The sequence below is a fragment of the Polypterus senegalus genome, chromosome 12 (assembly GCF_016835505.1).
Source record: "Polypterus senegalus isolate Bchr_013 chromosome 12, ASM1683550v1, whole genome shotgun sequence".
Taxonomy (NCBI): Eukaryota; Metazoa; Chordata; class Cladistia; order Polypteriformes; family Polypteridae; genus Polypterus; species Polypterus senegalus.
The window spans coordinates 118,304,821-118,327,388 of NC_053165.1; the positions used below are offsets into that span (position 1 = coordinate 118,304,821).

The window sequence follows — 22,568 nt, forward strand, 5'->3', positions numbered from 1 at the left end:
AACTCAGAGGGTGTTTTGTGATGCTGTGGAAGTTATGCGACTTATGTATCAACTATTGCAGGCTGCAGTTAGACACATATCATAACATTTGATGTGGAAGGAAATCAAAGTACCCAAAGAACTAGCATGGTGTCACAAGACAACTGTTTAAACTCCACACACACAGTAGCCTAAAACAAAGTGGGGAAGCAAACTCAACAGCTGTGAGATCAACCTCCGCAACATAATATTAGACAATTGTCAGACCAGTTTTGAAGATTTCAGGTTGGCCGGTGGTCAACAGAATCAGGGTTCAAGGTGTGAAAATTTAGGCAAGATGCCAGACGATCTACTGACGTTCACTGGGGTCAATTACCTAATCTGTACGTCTATGTTGGTGTGAAATTAAAACCGATGCAAATATAGAGGGAACTTACCTGCTCCTCAAGGAGGACGAATGAGATATGAGCCCAGGACCTTGGAAACAGTGAGCTGCCATGTCTTCCCCCATACCAAAATATAAAAGAAAAAATAAATTAACAAAATAATTAATTAAAATTCCATGGAAGGTCAACTAGAAAAAGAAGTAACACACTTTTCAGAATCTCTATTGAGACAAAAATATAAGCATAGGTTTGGATTTATTCTACATATGGTTGTCTCACCATATGATCCAGCTCCATAAAACAAATGCTAGATAAACAGGTTCAAAAGACAGTTAGGTAAACACATGAAAATGCGACATTTAGACAATCAAGAAAAGTTGGTAACCAAATCAGATATTCTAACAAGAAAGGAAATTTAACATACAACAAAAAAAATAATTCAGGGAAAAATATACTCATCCATCCATTTTTTAAATCTATTTAATCCAATGATGAGGTGGAGGGCTTTGAGCCCATCTGGAAAATAAGGGGCACAGCAAAAAAGGAGAGTTTAAGTCCATCACAGGGCACAGTCCCACTTAACCAGTTTGTGTCTTCAGAACAGAGGGTAACTTGCATTCCCCTTAGGCTATGGTAGAGCCTCCATTCAACACCAGTCACCTGGATCTACAAGGCACCAGCAAGAATCACTATGGCTCCTACACTTTAGAAAAAGACAAGCACTTGAGTCATTGCTTACTTGGATATCACTCTGCTTGCCTGTTAAGATTAGTTTAAGACTACACAGATAACTAATACTGTAGTTACAAAGTTCCTCACATCCTATCCCTAATTTTTTTTTTTAGTTCTGCAAATTTGTTTATCTGTGCCATTTAGTGTCACCTCAAACAACAGTCTGTGGCGATTCAGTGTACCTCTCATAATCACTTTAAATGCCAGTTTCTTTAAATACTTGTACCTCCTTCCATGACTTAAAGTAGTGCAGTCCTGCCATATCTGTAGGACAGCACAATGAAATGGTCTGGGTTTCTGACTAACAACTTCAAGGACTTGGGTTTCATTTCTGCCTGTATTACCATCTCATGAGGTTTGCACATTCTGAGTGTGGCTTCTCTCCTAGGACTCCAGTTTCCTCCCAAATTCCAAATATATGTTGGGTTAATTAGGAGGCTGTAAATCAACTCAATGTCTAAATGTGCTTGTCTGCCCAGCAATCATCCAAAGCTGGTTCCTGCCTAGATAGAGTTCAATTCCCCAAGAGTGTGTGCCAAAAACAGATGCTTCAAAGTGTTCGTAGTGCTCATTGTTAAATATGTACCCATTATGAAATAAAGATTGCTTGAAGCTTTCTGCAGCACAGGTGGCAGTCTTGCTGCTTCACTGTTTATATATCCTGATTCTTTTCCTTGACTGTGTTCTCTTTTGTTTTGAGTTTGTGTTTTAAAGCATGCTGTTAGAGTGGCTAGTGTCTCAAAAGAGGTCCATTGTTTAAACAGTTATGAACAGTAATGAACAGGCATCTCATCCAGGATGGGATTCTTCATTGAACTGTTTAATTTTGGGCTGTAGCTCCCTGTGCAATGAGGCAATGAAAACAATCAGCAGTGAATAATGAACTAAAAAAAATATATATACTTAAAGGTCATTATCCTGTGAAGGGCCACATGGGCCAGAGCCTATCCCAGCAGCACTGGGCTGTACACCAGTCCATTAAGCCAGACTGTAATCACCAGTTAACCTAACTTGCACATCTTTAGGGGTGTGCTAGGAGAACCCATACAGATTTGCAGAGAATGTGCAAACTCCACGTGGGCGTCATTCAGGATGCTGTTGGATAACAGGGTTGACCACTGTGCTACTGTGCCACCCAACATTATCAATAGTTTAACTATAATAATTCATAAGCGTTATTAGCCAGGCCACAATAGAGACCCATCGTAGTTACTTCTGTTTGCACATTTTTTCAAAGACTTGCTGAAGTGTTTTGTTTTTTCTGTAGTGGACTAGTGTCATGTTTAGGGTTGGTTGTCTGCTTTGTGTTTGTTTCTTTGCAATATATTATGGTTCAGTGTGACCTTGCACTGGATTAATGCATGTTCAGAAAATGACACACAGCTACACAGAGGAATGTTTCCTTTTCTCCAGTTTGGTGCATTTCTCAACAAGCTATAAAAAACTTATGGAGTACAAAATAGTTTTTAATGTATGGCAGATGTTGACAGTGAGACTGCAGTGCATCAGTGTGTCTAATTAAAATGTCATCTCTTATCCTAAGAAAATGATAGCAGCCCTTAGTTATATTTTTCCACAAGCTGAATTAATTACATGGGCACATAACCAGTGCTGCAAACAAACTCTGTTTAATCCTTATTTTTATTTATTTATTTATTTTTGTACCATGATTATCTAAACATCATCAGCATGCTTCCATCGTGAGACCTGCTGGCCACGTAAACATTGGCATGGGATTTGTTAGAGGAAAAATGAAACATCTACTAGTGGATGAAGTCAGCAGGTTTTATTTATGATATCCACACTTGCAGTCTGTATAGATTTATCTGCTAATGTGTTAATCGAAACAGTTATATGTTCATTCTTTTCTTTCCTGTCTCACCATAAGTTGAAAAAAGAACAAAAAACAGGATGGGAATGATTGTGGAAAGCAGATTTTTGGACTTTCTTCCACTTGCTAAGAATTATTGTAGCAGACTAGGAAGTTGCATTGCTGTCATCCACAGTGACTGCTGTAATGCCGGTGATGTCCTGCACACACAACACCCATAATCATAAACTAACAAAGATAAAAATTAATGAATACTGAAGTAAGTTAGAAATAGCAATATGGAAAAGATGTATTATTTTAATCACAAATATACAGAAATGTTTGAAAACACTTTTGGAAGATTATTTTTTTTAAAATGAGTAATACGTAAGATGAACGAGTATCTGTATTCAGTGTTTGTGCATTGGATCCCCCCAAATTAGTAAGCAGGCCACATCTTTCTGTGATCCTTGAAGCTGTCCTTAAACGCCTTTTTATTATCATATGGCTCCCTTAACGTTAAACAATTCATGTCAGTGCCAGCCATACTGCACATTCTGAACAGGTGCAGCAATGCTTTATTCGATTCATCCAAATTTAAACACTTAAAGTGTGTTTTTTTCTTAAGGAACTGGATGGCAGTAAAGCACAACTAACTAAAGCTCGGGTAAAACTCAATCCATTACATGCCAGAATATGTGAAACAATTTGAGGAGACTGGCACTTGCTTTTACTGCCGTTGGCCAGTGATTATCTGTAAGCAGCCAACATTCCTATAATAAATGCTTCGTCTTCCACAGGCTCTTAAATTTTAGGACCTTGAAGAAATGAGAAATAAAAAATAAAAAATGAAATATAAATAGCTCCTGGAAAGACATTCATTTTTTTCAGATATATCTTATCTACCTTGCAAAAAAAACCATATAGCACCATTAATACAGCCTCTGAGTATACCTTGTGAGGAGATTTAAGTTCAACGTGAATTGGTTTTACTCAGATTTCACACACTCTCTTTTCTTACTTCAAAATGATGCCATAATGTTAGTTCCAGCCCAGTGTGAAATGTTAAACTTTTTGCACACATCATGTACACATCAATAAAGCATTACATATACCATGATGATTAACTAATCACTTTATTCATCCAGTAAGGTAAGCGGCAAGCATTTAAGCACAATACAGAGTAGCTACCTGTAGTGCTCACAGTGCAGTGACCTAAAATGTATTGTAACAAGATGGCAGCTTAACTGTTTCTGCATTTAGGTTTGCATTACAGCAGAAAATCTATTGCTTTATTACTTGTCTGAACTCTTTATCCAACGTTTAAGAGATATAATTGTTTTGTTTTTCCAGTTGGAACAAAAGTAGGTAAAGTGACTTTCTCCTGGCCATATAGTGTCAGTAGTGGGATTGGAACTCAAAAACTCAGGTTTTGAAGTCCAAAGCCTTAATCACTACATCACACTTCCTGCTAGATGCCTATGGTGTCTCTGATCACCTTCCTTTTCTTGAACAGGTGTCCTAGAAAGGAAGGTTCACCAGGTTTCCAAAATGCCACAGACTTATTCCTCAAGTTTATGTTGGTCAGACAATGGGCACTTTAACCACTGAGCAAAAAAGCAAAGGAATGAATGTCCATAAAGCCCATTAAGCTCTGGTGACCACTTTAGGCTGCACAAGTGTCTGCTTACAGCAGTCTATACACTGTAGCTTATTTTTTGTTTCTTATTAATATCTTCTCCTTAGTACTATTGTGCTATTTTCATGTACCAGTTTTCTATTTAATGTGAATTGATAGTGCTTTATGCTAATACATCTGGACTGGCCAATGGCGAAGAATCAAAATGTTTTATAACAGCCTTTAGTTTGAGGCATTTGGAATAGAGTGATCTCCTGTGATGTTTTTATGACATTTCTGTCATAACTGGTTCATTGTCACAGAGAAAAAGTGGTTATTATCCACTGGTGTGACAAGGTCTCTCTTTTTTTGCCAGTATTTGCTTGTCAAGGGGCCTTTGATTTGTTTTTTTTATATTTGGTTACTAATTCTTGCATAGACTGCCATTACTGGATTGATCCATCTATTCCATGTATGGTCAAATATGGTTTATGTTACTTGTGCATGAGTGGCAGAGACAAATACTACGCAAATCAGCCTTTGTAGGAAGTCAAGGGGCTAGTAGCAAAGAAGAAAGAATGTCATTCATCAAAATATGAAGGCAAGACAAAATAAATCAACAGTCCAAAAGCTCATTTCTGAACTTCTTTATTATTGTCCAAGAAATATTTATCGTCTGTTTATTAGAATTCCAATGGAATCTAAATTCACCGGAGTTCAGCCTAGGAGGCTTGACCTTAAAAAGATAACACTATGACATCACGTGCCAAAGCATAGGCACATGTATCCAGGAAAGATGGCCGAGTCCTGCTGCAGTGGTGGCAAAGAAGCTAAAGAGCAAAATATACTGTACATTAAACAAAGATAATAATTAATATCTAAAGGAATACTGAAAGCAAGTTAGAAGTAATACCATAAAAGACATCAGTTATTCCCAGAAGTTGATGCTGTGAGCCCGTTATAGCATTGCTACACCAGTCCTTCCATATTGTTTTCTGAAAAGGCAATAATCGACCGCATGTGTCATGTCTGAACATTCTCATGTTTTGAAATGAGAAGTAACCCTATTGAGATTTATTATAGCTGCTGTGATGTTGAACCATCTGAAATCTGCTCAAATGCCTTCATGCATACCTTAGCATTTCAGTGTCTAACAAGTAGCAAATTTGGGTGAGATTCTGGGGCTGTCTCATTCCCATGCAAAGCACTAAGCCCCAATCACCCACCCACCTTTACTCAAATATTCATGCTAAGTTAAGCAAGCTTGGTATTAGCATAAGGTTGATGGCTACTAAAGCAGCAAAGGCAGATTGTTTTCTTCAAAAGTTTATAAATGAACAGAAGGCATATTACTCAAAGTATGCACCTGGTAAGTGTGGTGTGGTGCACTGATGATGTTTTGTGTGGGACACGCAGTAGAATTCAGACATAAAGAGGTGTTTTTGCAGGGAGATGGTCAGCACGCCAGATTTTCCATGAATGACTGAACAGAAAGATGTTCTGTTGATGTCCTTTTTAGTTCTTTGAGAACATCAGAGGCGAACTGAAATGTGACATTTTTCTACGTCAATTTATGATGATTATCAGTGGAATGGAAATCAATCCTTCAGGTAGTCCTTGACACTCTCTGCAGGGTGTTTCAAGGGGCAGAGTGTATCCATAAACTACCTCTACAAAAACATGAATCATGGCATTAGATATTGTGAAAAATAAGCCTTGTTGCTTGCTTTTAAGTGGCTGGCTATAAAATGCCAAGGGTACTGCTGCAGATCCCCTTTCTTCATCTTATTGCCCCTTACCCATGAAATTAGTAAAGGTAGAAATTGTGTAGTCTTCCCTGCCATCAGGCTCCGTAGATCTTTTAAGGTAGGTTCAGTTATTTTGACCCAGGTGCACAACTGTCAAGCAGGGTCTCTCATCACTCTGGTACTTGGGAGCTTTTTGAACTGATAAGATGTCTGAAGTTTCCCACATTGAGCCTCAGGGAAGGACAAGTAAGTCCCAAGAAGCGTTAGGACTTCAGCTGTCAGATTCAGTTAAATCTCTAGGAAAAATCTGTGTGTGAAACACAAGCTAGTAGAAAAACGTTGTGCACAGAAAATGTTATGCAAGTGAAATACTCAGTAGCTTGGGTCATTTTCCCTGACATCTGCTGGTCAAATAATCTCAAGACTGTGAAGGAAGAGGATGGCTTTCATCCATCCTGGTAAGTATAGGTGCAAGAAAAGAAGTGGCAACATTCGCTATCGGAATGGTGCACCGGAGAGGATGGAAAGTGGATACTGAGTGATTGCATCCATAAAGCAGTCCCTGTAAGAGACCCACTGTGCCTCCATGTGTGACAGTAAAGATATTTGGTAAGTGTGACGTCTTCCAAGTCCTCCTTAGGTGACGTATCTTTGTGAAATTGTCCAGTTCTGGCTAAGAGAAAACACGGATACAATCATGTATGTTTTGCACAACTGATGAATTCACGGCTGAGGAAAACAATATGCCTGTTTCATTTTGTGATAACATGGCTGTTCTGAAGGCACATTATGTTAGCTTTTCCCTCCAGGGATATTATGACATTGAGCTGTTGCTGTGGAACAGAGAGCCCCTCGACTTATATAATAAAGCACATGTAACTACTGTACAATATTTTATGTGGCAGATTTTAAAGTATGTGTTAACAATGGATTAGCGTAGGAGGATTGATTTGTTTGAAGTTTCTACAAAAAGCGAACTGTGAACAAAATTTTTTTAAAAAATGCTGAAAATGATAAGAATTTAGGTGAAAAATGTAATTCTGAAACACTCATTAAACAATGGCAGTGACTGCTCTCAAAAATTTATTTTTCTTTAATATGATAGTAAACAACATACTACAAAACTGATACTTCAAGTCATTAAAATCCCCTATCCAATTTCTGAATCCATGTATTCCATTACAGGGTGTGAGAGCCTGTCTCCACAGCATCTGCTGCAAGGCAGAACTCGAGCCTGCGGTAGATGCTTGTCTATCGCAGGGCATATTAATACACACTTACTCATGCCGGGCCAATTCACAGTCATCAGTTAATCTAACCATCTTTATGAAGAGGGAAGGAATCTGTGTGAACAACTGGTGAATGTACAAACCAGAGTCAGTGACTGTGTGGCAAAGTGGACACGAGCCACTAAACGTGGTGCCACACACCAAAAAAATACATTCCTTTAAAATGGTTTTATTACACAGAAATTAGAAAAGGACTTTTGTACATACTGTACATTTTTGGTGGTTTGAAAAAGCAGTTTTGGATGATTATTTAATATTTGACATGCTCTATGATTTGAAGGAAATTATGTGGTATAATCTCCCAACTAAGAGAAATTGGGGTGGAGTGGTGGCTGTTAGGCTTGGGATCTGTGCTGGCAATTATAAAGGTTGCCGGTTCAAATCCCATAAATGCCAGAAGTGACTCTACGATTGCTTTATCCTGGGTATAACATTAATCTGCATCCAGCCCTGCATGCAGGTCCTCAAACTTGCAGGGAAAACTTGGGGGTTGGTGGCAGGATTGGCACTCCAGCCACCATTAAAAAAACTTCAAACTGTGTCAGTGGGGTGCTGAGGTGTCACCCATTGCACGGCTGCACTTGCGTCCCAGTCCAGGTGGTTTGACGTGTGGTGGGTGTTTTCAGCGCATGCTCCCAAACTACTGTATCTCTCTCTCAAAGTGAAATTGGAAGGAACTTTTACTAAAAGATTTCCAATGTGTGATTGGCTGGTAAAGCATAAAACATTGGCTTTTAAAATAATTAAAGCATTGCCTTTGTTAAGAATGTTGAAGGCTGGCTGTGAAATGTATGGCAGGAGAATGCTGTAAATAAACCGTCCAGTTCTTTTTAAGCAGAGAGCATATCATTGCTCTGTGCTAAATAATAAGGATGATAAAGCAGGTAATTACATTTCTGTGTATACAAGAAATTGACCCCAGTCTCCCTTGTGTGTTCAGGTTGTCTCAGAAGTGAGACAGTTCTTTCATTTTCTGGAACATGGAGCGGCCTGCTCCTCCTCCATCTTCTCCACCAGAATCTCTGAGCCATCAATCTCTTGGCTGGTGTTAGGTTTGCTTCTCCTCCTCTTTTGTTAATTTTGAACAAAACTGCAAGATTGTTTTCACAAGATTAATTATTAAGTTATGTCATTTTTTCTTTATTTCAGCCATGGTTAATCAATATGAGCATCCTGGGTCTGAGTTTCATGATCAGTCGTTGTATTTGTGAAGTTCTTATGTTTGCCCGGGTGTCTGTGTGGGTTTAGTTCCCAACACTCCAGTGTTGTTTCCATTTCCTCAAAGATGTGGATGTTATTTTAAATGGTCATTCTGAATTTATTTCATTTGGCCATTTTCTTAATCAGTAGCCAATTACTACTGATAACAGAACTGACTTTACACTTCCAAGGTATGGCTTCTAATTCAATAATTCTAATTTCAAAAACCTGAAACAATTACTGTCCTCCAGGAACCGAGTTTGACATATCAGACCTTTCTAATGTTTATTTGTTTTCCAAATGATTTTTGAAACAGCTCAGTACTTACTGTTAACAGACAGCTGACAACTTAGATTTTAGAATTTTTAAAAGTCTATCCATTAAAATCAAGTCTGTTTGATTAGCCATAATTGGCTATTAATGTATTCATGTAGAAACTGTCTGGAATAAAACCTCCAGCCTACTGACCCCCCCGCTCCCAGGAACTAAGCTTGATACCCCTGGTGTATCAAAGCTAAAATTTGACTTTGTATATTCAGAATTTAGAGATGGGGATTCTTCAAGGCATTATTTAGTCCTGATATCCGTCTTTGATCACAGCGTTTTATTCCCAGACTGTAGGCCCAGCTTTAATGGAAATATTGAATCTTGGTTTATGCTTTCCTACCCTTTTGTATTTTATATGATGTCTGTACTAAAGAATACATTTCAGGCTTTGTTTAATATGTCTTGCTTAGTGTTCAATTGTCCTAGAAACATTGCTATATTCCTGAATTGGCTCGTTTTATTCTTATTAATTTTTTTTCCAATATCATAAATGGGCTGTATGTGTTTGATTGATTGCCTACTCACAAGTAGGCACATGTGTAGGTGCATTTTCCCAATTGATGGGCTGTGAATGGTTCCTTGCAAACTGCATGAAGTGTATTCAGAAAGGTAGGAACAAACCCTGGACAGAGTTCCAGTCAATCACAGAATGACTGACACTGGATGTATGAGCAAAATCCAAGCCACAATGTCCAAGGAACTCCCTGTAGACCTCGAAGATCAAACTGTAGAGAAGCTTTGAGTATTCCCAGGAGCACGGTGGTCTCACTAATTATGAAGTTTAGAACCACCAGGATTCATCCAGCCAAACTAAGTAAGCGGACAAGAAGGGCCTTGATCAGGAAGGTGATTTAGTGCCTCCCGGCAATCTTCCACCGGCACTCCCCAGTGTGGCAGAAGTGCCGGCTGTGCAACCGGAAGCACTCCGGGTGTCCCCACTCCTCTTCCTCCCCAGCACTTCTGGGTGTGGCGGAAGTGCTGAGGTCCAGGGCTCCAAAGGCATTTGGGCGCCCCCTAGCTGTGACCACGGGTCCCCAGAGGGTTGAGCTTCAAATCTCTGTACCCGTGGCCCCCATAGGCACTAGGGGGCGCCCCCTCATGATCTGGAGGAGATGCAAGCCCTCCTCCAGTCTTCCTGGGCATCCCGGCTAGGTACCAGCCACATGCCACTATATATATATATATATATACATATATATATATATATATATATATATATATATATATATATATATATATATATATATATATATATATATATATATATATATATATACACTTAGGGACAAAAATCAGCCAAGAAATCCCTAGAAGTCAGCTAACTCTTAAGAATTACAAAGGGCAGAAGGCGTGGACCCACATTGCTGGCTTTCGTTTTTAGTGAAAACTTTAAACCTGGCCCCCCATTGCAGAGTTGTTTCACTTGCACTTTATTGAGCCTCGGTGTTTGCTTCCTTTTGATGTTGTGTCTCTTCATCTGTGTCATTAACACAATGTTGAGGTTGTGCTATGCCATTTGCTGCACACAGGTCTTATGTAGTGAGAAGTGAGGTGCATGCAAGTGTCAAAAAATGTGAAAGTGCATGCATGTGCCATCTAGTGGCATTGGCTGAGCGTGAGTAGAGCGGACTGCTACATACACACACACACATTATATATAAAATGTTTGTGTGTGTGAAAAAGGTTAATTCCATGCTAAAAGGAAAGAAAGTTAAATACACATAATTTCAGCGGTACTGCCTTTATCAGGTGTGCAGCCACAATATATATATTATGAGAGTAAACACAATAAAAATGTGTAATGTCTATTTTGTGACCTGGTTAGGATTTTAGAAAAGGTCCTAGAGCTGTTATTGTTCATCACTGTGCCTCAACTGTATCATTAATGAACCATATATTTTTTCTTTAAAGATGTAATATTTTATGTTAGCAGTTCTAATTGGAGATGGAGAAAAGACCGAATGTGTATATGGGAAGTTTTTTTTTTTCTTTTTACTCACTCCAGCCTCTGGGTTTGTTCCTGGGTAGTAATTTAAGTCACAGAAGAATGAACAGTGAAATTAAGTTGCCTTTAATTACAGTCCTGCACTACACAGGTAGATATCTTATAACCTGTTTGACCTATGAAACTCCAATGGCCTTTCGCTCATCAGTACTTAGATCTCAAGGTTCAGGCAAGACCACAAGGGAAAGAAAGGAAAGGATCTTGTTTCTTTAAGAGGGCTTTCAACCTCAAGCTCCCCCCATCATGCTTAGACATAGTAACCCGACCTAATCCCTTTACACATGGGTAATTTATTGCTCTGTCGGCCTCTTCTCAATGGCAAATTACGTTGTCTTCAATCACTGCCTTTACAACCCCCACTCCCTTCCCCTACCACCACCACCACCAAACTCTCTATCTCACTCCTTTTTAAGCAGTTCACTGTTAGTGTGTGTGTGTTTTTGGTTTTTTTTTTTTTGCTAGCAGCCTGCTCATACCCCTTGGAGGGTAATTCACCCACATCAAAAAAATCCTTTTGTTATGTAAATGAGCTTGTAATAATCAGCCTATTATTCTTAGTGATTACCTCTGATTAGCAGTTCAAACGCTGAACTATGTAATGTTAATGTATGGCGATCTTCCATTCAAGCTCTCATCTGTTGGGGGAGTTTTGTTCAGAACTTTTAACAGTTGGGTGCGTTCTTATGTTAAGAACAAAGAGACACTTTTGTTTTTGCAGAAGAAAAGAGTGAGGCTGAAGGACAGAAAAAAAGTGCTCCTGTGCTCCTACTGTCTACTCAAGCATGGATCTTATTGGGGGGGGAAGAGTGGTGTACAGAACAATGCTACTCATTTTCAGGTTGAAAGCGGGGGTCAGGGGCTAGGGGTTTGATGCTAAATCTACAAGACCTAGACTTTAATTTCTAATGAGTTACAATGCAGAATGCAGTCCTGTTGGTGTAAATCACTGACCAGTTAAATTAGTCTTTTTAGTGTCTGTCATGCTAAGTGAAGTGCAAGACTTTTATGATACAACTGTCATTAACTGTCAGAAAAACTATTTGAGGTCATAGTTAACCAGAAGAAGTTATGGTTAAGTGCTACAGAAAGAAATATTTCCAGTTCCCCATGACTGTAGTAAGACTGCAATGTGGCATTAAATGTTTAATTATGGGGTGACGTTGCTTTTTCCCATCCTCAGTGATACTGTCACCTCTTGAGATCCAAGAAGGAGAGATACACACAAATGTGATGATTTTTTCCTTAATCAATAACTTAAATAATAATTTGGAAAAATAAGTAAATGTAGACAAATTGTACATAAATTAAACCCTGACCAACCTATGTAGTAAGTAAGTAAATACAGCTTTTTTATAAGAAGTGCTTTCTTCCTGGCACAGTGATAGCAGTGTTGCCTCACATTAAGGAGCTCTTGGGTTCACATCCTGAGTCCTTCCTATGTGGAGAGCACTTTGAGTAGTGAGAAAAGTGCTATATAAATGTAAAGAATAATAATAATTATTATTATTCCTTCCCTTTCCCCATATCCAAAACCACTCTGCAGAGTGGACACATTTTCCATTGCTCCATAGAGCCAGCTGTCACTGTCCTGATCTAGGACTGTCAGTGGCATTATAGACTTTAGACTTGTGCCATGTCTGTAATCAGAGAAGAAGCTACTTCATGGTACTGTATGCCTTATTGTTGCAAAGGACAGCTGACTTGCTGTCACCCTGGTTTGATTCCTGCTAGCAATAACTTTGTAGGTGAAGTTTTGCATATTCTCCCCCGATTCTCCTCTAGGCACACCCATTTCTTCAGTTTTGGCACAAGCCTTGAGTGAACTCTTTATACTAAAATTTACATACACCAAAGATCTGATGCTGTTCAAAAACCTGATAGCTACAACACATTATATCGTGTTAATACCAGTGGCACTGTGCAATGTTGAAAGTAAACAAACCTGTAACTGATTTATTGCCACTGTCCATAGGCAAAAAATCAATTAAACAAACATCAGCTTATCCTGTAAAATCTGCACGGTTGATCAGACAAAGCAGACAGGAGTGTGATGAGCTGCATGTGCCTTGCCATCAACATTCAAAATACACTAATGACCTGACAGTAAGCATACAGGTAATGTGCTTAAAAAATTATCAGTATTTAGAGAATCAATATAAATGCCATCAGTAGATACACTGCTAATTCAACCTTACCCTTATTGCATAGAGGCAACCAAACCCCAAATAAAATTAAGCACAAAGCCTATCTTCGGCTCCATTAGCCTGTATTACTTATCACTTTTCAGGCATCAATGCTCACCATAGCCTAAAGCTTATTACTCAAGTCAGCAGTGAAAAAAACATTTTGGCTTCAAAATCCAATCTAAGCCTTCGCATTTGGATTACATTCTAAATGTCGGAATCATATTTTAAGAGAGATCCATGTTAGTTCCAATTTGGTGATCAGGTCCCATGTGTGTAAGCTAGTCGGTTGTAACTAAGTGTGCCCTATGCTGGACTAGCATTGTTTCAACATTCTGGGCTCTGTCCTCCTGCAAAAGAATGTAAATATTTAGTGTTAATAGTAATTGCGTAGTTACTAGTGCAAGAGCCTGTCATCATCAGACACAAGAATTTGTGGTAATTTGTTGCCTCTGTGATTACATCAAGTCATTTTTAAGCATTGATAAATTAAATCTGATAGTAAACTTCATACCTGTAAGCAGTACTTTAGACTAAATTAAGGCACTCTGTTATTTGTGATACTGGCTACCATCGATACTGTAAAAGTCTGTTTTTATACTATGTGGTGACACAGTGTATAGCTCATCTTTCATTCATCTCCGAACACCCGATCACAGTCTATCCGTAGTTTTTTATATTCTCACCTGGTTATTGGGTATATGGTATTGAATTCCTAATTATGTGAAAGCAATGGGTTGCTTTGGGGTCAGTGTTCCCATAAAGTCTCAGATCTCATGAAGTAACGACTCCCCGATCATGTCAAAGCAATGCCAAAAGGGGCTGCATAACCCTTGCCCTAATCTGATCTTGCCTAAGTGTGTAGTTTTTTTTCTTGAAGACTGCAAAACATACATTTTTCCACAACTGCAATTGCAAGTTTTGAGTCCAAGGCAGGTGATTGAGAGGGACCTTGCTGACGTTTACTTATGGCGCCAAAATTCCTGAAAGACTGCTACCGTACTGTTGTAAAATTTGGATTTTTCAGTACTTTTCCAGAACTGGTATACCACATAACCCTGGTCCAGAGTTAATTTCTGATTATTGCCTGATGTAGACTGATTAGGTTATGCCCCTCAGAATACGTATACTGTATGCTGTTATGAAGATAGTTGGCTAAAAAATGAATACATTAGTGTATTAATATTTTACTGCTAAATGGATACATCTATAGCATTTATATTTCATAATTACTGGAGTGAGCTTTGTTATTACAGTTCTAACAGTATCCCTGTTTTGTGCCTTTCAAAATAAGAAGCAAGAAGGAGAGCGTAAAAATCCATCAAAGCACCGCTTATGATTTCCTGGCTTATTCTAAGCCGCCCATGCTGTTTTTGGTTTTGAGTGTCTCCTCCCTCATTAGAAACAGGTTCGCTGGGCAATGCTGGCTCCCAGTACCATTGCTGTTTAAACGGGTCCAGAAATGGAAATGGTGAAACTTTCTGGTAAAATCTAGGAATGATGTTAAAGTTGGTCTGAATGAAGGAGATCTTAGCGGCCGCAGATCCTGAAACGCTTGTGACGGCGTACTTCCAGGTAGATGCTCTCTATGCACACGTGTAGAACAAGTTTTATTATCCACTGTTTGTTTGCTAAACCTGTTTAATTCACTTTCGTATTATAAGAAGCCATAAACTATTACAGTCTCATCAGAACCAGCATTGGACATCCATCAATTTATACACTAAAATTCTCATTATAGGGCAGTTTAGATTTGTTATTTAACATAAGCTGTACATCTTTTAAGTCAAGGAGTAAAGCCAATGGGACACTGGGAAAACATGCAAACTCCTCACCGAGACCAAGCTAGTATTCAAACCCCCATCAGTCTTCATTGTTTATAGCACATCTTTTAGAAGATAGAGGCAACTTGAAAATAAACTTTGAACTGTGGTACAAATGAGCACATGAAGCAAGGCAAACATTTAAGAGTCCTGCAGAGGAAATTCATTTTAAAATTGTTTCTAAATTTGTTGCTTCATATCTTTAAATTGACAGGTGGCTTGTCTGTGGACTGTTCAGTGGAAGGCCTCAAAACAACTGAATCCCCTGAAGTTCACTAAAATTGAATTGCAGGGTTTTTGCTGTCCTTTCTTTGCCAACTTGAGGAAAATTTACAGAAGCCCATAGTCTTTTTATGGAAAGAGCAGGGGTGCCACTGAGAAACATAAAATGTTCTGGTTGCTATTTTAAATGCATAGTTTATGCATTAGTCTTTCTGCAGCCACATTTTACCTTGACTGTTGGAGTGTGATTCAAAAGTGTGTGTCTCATTTCCTTAAACAAACAAGCTGATGGGTCTCATTTCCTTGCCTAATCCCCTTAGGATCCCTTAGGCGCTCAACCACTCACTGCTGTGACGAGGGTCACTGTGGATCCCCTGAAGCCAGGGCCTATAGCTGGACCTTACTGCTCATTCAGTTCTCTTTGCCACGGACATAAAGGAAATCTGTTTACTTTTGGTTAGTTTTGCGATGTTCAAATGCCCCAGGTTTACCTGCATGGATGGAGTTGCAGCAGGAAATAAACAAAACAAAAAAAAAAATCTAAGGACCCATGAAGACAAGGTATTGCTTTTCTAATATATTAGGCTTGTCGTCGTCATCGCTTCAGTAAACTTTTCTAAAAGAAGTGATGAGTGATTGAATTTCACCTCCAGGTTTTCTCGCTAACATCCTGTAAAGCAGGTTTAAAAGCAGTGCAACACAGTGGAAATTCTGTGTTCAAAGATGAACTTTCTGTAAATGGAAAATGTCTCGACAAATTATGCATCTGTAAAGCCAGACAGGTTGCAGCATTCAAGGCACTGATAAAGCTGGACGTTTGTAGTTTGACACACATTTTTAAGAGAGTACTTTCGGTTTTTGTAACGTCAGACAAGCAGTTTTTCTTTCCCTGTAACAAGTATAAAGAGCAGAACTTTCATTGCCATGAATCATATAGAACTGATTTACAGCCCCACTACTGCCTCCCTGTAACCTAACGGGAAGTCCCCCAACTCAATTCTCACACACATCAATTTAATGGGATGATTAAAAGCCAGTCCCTATCAAGGTCTGAAAGGCCCCATTTGGACAAGCAACCTGTCCAGCCCTTGTAGTCTTATATGTTTCAACTTCAAGGTGCATCACTTGGGGAAAAAAAAGAAGTTTATTTATATTACCTGCAGAATTCCTTTTGATAAGAAGAACATAGCAGGAAGGAAGGATTGAGTTCACAGGCTCAAATGCTTGGCATCAACAACAATATTTATTTATATAGCACATTTTCATACAAATAATGCAGCTCAAAGTGTTTTACATGATGAAGAAAGAGAAAAAAGACAGAGTAAGAATTAAAATCAGAGAACACTAATTAACATAGAATAAAAGTAAGGTCCGATGGCCAGGGAGGACAGAAAAAACAAAAAAAAAACTCCAAACGGCTGGAGAAAAAATAAAATCTGCAGGGGTACCAGGCCATGAGACCTCCCAGCCCCCTCTAGGCATTCTACCTAACATAAACATCATTCTGAATGTGTTTTCCCCACAAATCCCCTTTGCTATACCAATTTCACAAGATATTCTGTTGAAGTAAAGAAGGCATTCTTCCCAAGAAGTTTTATTTTCTAAGCCTGAGTAGGCTCTCAACCCTTTGTATCACTCAACTACCAGACCATTATTCTTCTCACAGTGATATGTTGAGAACCCATTATAAGACAAACTGCCAAAGATGTGTAGGTACTGCTTTGTATATGGGATTGAAAATTCCTGTAATAATTAAACTTTACTGTGGAACTTGGCCATTATGGTGCTGAGGTATCACCTGCTCCCAATCCAGGATGTTCATCGTGTGGTGGGTGCAGCAACGTGCTATCAGCTTATGCTCCTAACCTCTCTCTTGCATCAGTTCCATTTTAGTCACCTTAAAAGTACTCCACTTGCAGTGCAATGTACATGTCCTGGTGCTTCATCCATTCCTGGAAGCATTTCTTACACTCATCTTTTGTTAGTGTGACTTGAGCTCCAGTACGATTTTTTTCCCCAGGATTTCTTCAATGGTAGCAAGTGACCTCCCCTCAATTTGAATTTCAGGAACAAAAAGAAGTCACAGGGAACGAGAGCTGGTGAATTTGTGGGGGTGGTGCAAAGCAATAACCACATTGTTTTTGATCAGAAACTCTTTGACTGACAAGATGATGTGTGCAGGTGCGTTTTCATGATGTAGTGGTGTGTGCAAGTGCATTGTCGTGGTGCAAAAAGCAGTTTTGTATGCACCACTGCTCTGGATGTTTTTTTCCTGATGCTTTCACACAGACTCCTCAGCAGTTCAGTGTAATGTTGCTGACTAATAGATTGTCCACAGAGAACAAACTTTAATAGCAAGTCTGTCAATCCTGAAAAACATAATCATCATTATTCTTGATGTTCAGTATTACCGGCTTGTTAAAAAAATCTCACACACTCAATTGTAGAACAAATGTCAGAAATATGTACGATAATGATTAACAACACTGCAGACATACAATATCTAGCGACATAGTCGATAACTACTCCCTACTACCTGCAATTGACTGTTTCCAGGAACTTTTAGGTCTCCGCTCGTTCTTTTGGGTAATATGCTATTGCCTTGTTTCGGTGCTGTGTGGTAGCCATACTTGTAAAATACTAAACATTCCCTGGAGCGTTCACTTCCTGAATGAGTACTTGCCATATACAGTTGTCTTGTTTTCACTGTGTTTGTGTGGGTGTCCTCTTGTGGTGCAATTCAATCACATTCAGCTAAGTTGATTGGAAAATCTACATTGGTGAAGGCCTGGTCTTTCCATCCAGAGATGGACCATACCTTGCTGTCAGGATGGGCTTCTGTTACCTGTGGGTTTATATCAAAACTGGCTCGATGGTATTGTGTTATCTTTCAAAAACAGAAATACTTCTAAGTGGCCTTCAAATTCTGACTAGAATACAGTCCATACTAATACCTTTCTGCTGCCAACATTGTGAAACAAGTCATGTTTTAGTTTAATTACTCAGCCCCACAGACTGATCTTACGTGGTATATGTGGAGATTATTTGGTAGCGTGGGTCTGTACTTTCTCTTTACTTCATCAAAGTTAACCAGTGTTATCTTAGCAATGCATGTTGAAGGCATGTGTACATTTTGTTTTATACCTTTATTTTTGTTGCGAACAATTACAGATAGAATGTGCAGAATACCTTTGGCCATAGCTCTTGCAGTGTGAACAAAGTAAATGCCTAGGGGCAATGTGGCAATGGGTTAAGGCAAGGCAGTACAGTCCATTTCCGAGTGCCAGCTGATTTTATTGAACACTTGGCTTCTGTCTTCTTGCGCCGTTGCATATATTGATTTACTTTTATACAGACAGTACATCTGGTTGGAATGTATGCCAGAGCAGGGTTTAACTACCATAAATGGAGGATTTGGGATTTTGCAGCTGCAGAGATAAACTAACAGCAGCCATATCTCTGCTTCCTTTTGCAGTGAGTTTGCAGTGTAAGATCCTGAAGTGCAACGCTGAGTTCTGGACAGCCACTTCTGTCTCCCACAACTCTGGAACTGAAGAGGCCTCGGAGCATTGCACAGCCTTGCGAGCGTATGCTCACTGTGTTAGAAGGACGGCACGTACCTGCCGGGGAGACCTGGCCTACCATTCTGCAGTGCATGGGATTGAGGACCTCATGAGCCAGCACAACTGTTCAAAGGAAGGCCCCACATCCCAGCCCCGCACCCGCACTTCCCTGCTATCTTTGCCTGACAGCCAGGAGCGATCCGACGGCCCTGAGATCTGTCATTATGAGCGCAGTTTCCACAAGCACTCCGCACCTCCCAATTATACTCACTGCGGCCTGTTTGGGGACCCACACCTGAGAACTTTCAGTGACAGCTTCCAAACCTGTAAAGTCAAAGGGGCTTGGCCTCTCATAGACAATAAATACCTATACGTGCAGGTGACAAACTCTCCAGTGTTACCACAGTCGACGGCAACTGCAACAAGCAAGGTAAGTTTCCTACACAAAGTACAAGGCTGCAGCTGAAGGTGCAAGAGTTTCTGTAGTCCAGGTGTACCAATCAGCATATCCAGTGCTTTCCTGATATTGTATACACACACTGCTTCAAACCTGCAGGTTCATTTGTTTCAGCTGTGAAGGACCTTGCTTATACTCGGATGCTCTTTCAGTCAATATTATTGATAGTGCAGTATTTACTGTTAAAGTGAGGCCGGGTGGTCCTAACATGTCTTAGGAGAGCCCAAGGTTGTGAGGCAAATATACACCGACAAGCAACTTGCCACAGTTTACTTAAAGGCCTGTACTGCAACTCAAGATACAACAAGTTGAAATCCATGCCAAGCCGTAATATAGCTGAGCCTGCCGCAGCAGAAGTGGGAAATGAAATCTGATGAATGGCAGACTCAAGTGGCCCAAGCATCAAAGAAGCCTTCAGCCTTGGCTTACTTCACTCTTTGCCAGGTGCAGGCCTTTTACACAGAGACATACCTAATGCTTCCTCATTCTCGCACAGATCAGAACACCGAGCATTGGAATCAGGTTTCCAAAAAATGCAAAGCAAATCCACGCAGAGGCGGTGGCCACCTGAGTGCAGCTACTCTTTTGTTTCTAACTGGGTAGCTTTGCCTATGAGTGTTCCTTGTGCTGCAGGTTTTATTCATGGAAGCTTTTCAAACAAGACAAAGGCTTTTCTTCAGAGAACATTGGATTACCTTAGTTTTTATAGGAATCAATAAATTACTATGATGTTAAGTTTAATACATTCTTGAATGCAATGCCCAGAATTAGGTGGGGTGGCAGATTTAAATACTCCATTACATAACACATATTTTAAGGTTGGAAATAGATCTGTTAGGAAATTTTCGACTGTTATTTAAGATGAGGTTTTTGTTTTAATAATTTGTATGTTCCACCCTGCTGTTCATCCAACTTTCTAGTCTTTGGCCCAGTTGTCTCCATTACATGCTCACACTGAGTAAGCAGTTTTCCTTGGCAGTAATGGGCACAAGAAAGAAACCAACCTTACCCATACATCACTGAAGATCATAAGAATATAAGAAGCTTGACTTATCACAGGAGACAATCCAGTCTTTAATCCTCATATGGTTAGCTAATAGCTGACATGTCTGAATGTCTCACCGAGATTGCTGGTTAAAAGTTGTCGGGCTTTACACTTTAACTTCATGACCCAGCATTTTCTTTCAGATTCACTCAACACTTTGTGAGGAACAAAATGTAACTGGATGATTTTTTTCTGCTGTGTCATAGTCAATTCAGGATGGTACCAGAGTACTTCATTACACACTACTGTTAGTAAGATTACACGTGTTTGTTTTTAAGATGGTCACTAATGTTTCATAAAATGCTACGATCAACATGCTGTAGATCTTAAGATGTTCCTGTAAACTGAAAAAGCAACAGTTAACAGAAGCCCTCACAGTAAATGGATTTGGCAATGTTTAATATGAAATACTCCTAAACAGACAGTCCTTTTGATAGGGCTGGCAGGAACATTTGGAAATGTTTATACACATGACAAAACTATTTCCACTACTATTATTTCACCATGCATTTGAAATATTTTTAAATGTAAAGATAAGGATAAAATAAGTCTTGAAATTGCTTAGAACATCTCTCAAATGGGAAATCCCTTCAGAAAAAATATACACAAATTTGACCTGAAATACAAGTAATTCCTGAAGTCTGCCTTCATATATGATTTAAATTCATATTCAGAATGGCAGAGATGCAAACTTGTGTAGGGAATAATCTAAAAAAACATTGTCCCACAAGCAAGATTTGGTAACGTAAGTCAAAGGAACCAGATCACTAAGCTAAAACAAAAATCCAAGTAAACAAAAAAAAACAAAATTCATAATCCCAAATTGTTTCTTTTTATTGAAATGCTTTCCTAGAATATATAAAATTTGGACATCTCATATGGCAGCGGCACGGTGGCGCAGTGGTAGCACTGCTACCTCGCAGGTAGGAGACCCGGGTCCTCCCTGCGTGGAGTTTGCATATTCTCCCCATGTCTGCGTGGATTTCCTCCAGGTACTCCGGTTTCCTGCCACAGTCCAAAGACATGCAGGTTAGGTGGATTGGTGATTCTAAATTGTCCCTAGTGTGTGCTTGGTGTGTTTGTGTGTGTCCTGCAGTGGGTTGGCGCCCTGCCCGGGATTTGTTCCTGCCTTGCGCCTTGTGTTGGCTGGGTTTGGCTCCAGCAGACCCCCGTGACCCTGTGTTCGGATTCAACGGGTTGGAAAATGGATGGATGGATGACTTTGTGAAATAACAATAAAATAAATGAATAAACAAAGTAAAAAATATTTTTGCACAAAAACTGACACCAGTCAGTCCAGTTAGGTTGCTGATAGACTTGTGTTGTGGAACCGCTATTGGTTCCCTAAAGAACCATCCAGATGACGGTTCCAAAGAGGTCCTTTATTTATTTAGATCAGTAACGGGCTCTATAAATAACCATGAATAGTTAATTTTATGTTTATAAAATGCCAGTTTGGTTCATGATTGTAAGACGACTCTTGCTGCACACAGAAAAACAGGCTAAATGCAGGTTTTCTTGATCTGTCAGTACTCTGCTAGGTAGCCTGCTATATATTAAAGATATCTTATTTTTCTACATATTAGGAACCTTTTTAAAGCCCACAGAACCCATTTCAGATGTAAAGAACCCTTCATGGAATGAAATGGTTCTTTATCAAGCAGTTGTTTTATGAGGAGCCACAAAACCCAGTGAAGTACCATTTTAGAACCTTTGTTTTTAAGAGTGTAGTGTGAATTACATGGGAGTCAAGTCAATGCCCAATACTGACTTCCTTTGTAACCTTCAGGAGGTCATATACCCTACAAAAATCCAATTCCATGTATATGGATGATGAACAGTTATAATCTCTTTAAATAAAACTGTGATATTACAAATTCATGTAAAAATAATGTAGTGGTGTCTCCCATATATTAGATTTGATCCTGCATTTTATCCCTTTTGCCAGAATGCAGCATGAATGAATGTTGCTGTAATTAATATACTTTCATTTAATTATGTTATTCTGAAAAATACATTACAAAAAAAAATATCTATCATAACTAATCACTGATGATTATGTGACTTGCTTTACAACATTTTGAATTGAATGACCCACTAATGTATTTGGTCTGTTCAGCATTTTGAAGATCATCCCCTAAGCTATTGACCCTCAGCTTTTTATAGCACGATGAGTCTCTC

The 22,568-nt window shown here is 39.3% G+C and overlaps 1 protein-coding gene across 1 annotated transcript in view; it reads left to right on the top strand.

The window, feature by feature from the left end:
- rgma (repulsive guidance molecule BMP co-receptor a) overlaps positions 1–22,568 on the top strand; it is a 42,612-nt gene that overhangs the window by 14,895 nt on the left and 5,149 nt on the right. Inside the window, exon 3 of the mRNA XM_039773297.1 lies at positions 18,798–19,315. Within this exon, the coding sequence (XP_039629231.1) occupies positions 18,798–19,315 (518 nt within the window). The remainder of the gene's footprint in view (positions 1–18,797; positions 19,316–22,568) is intronic.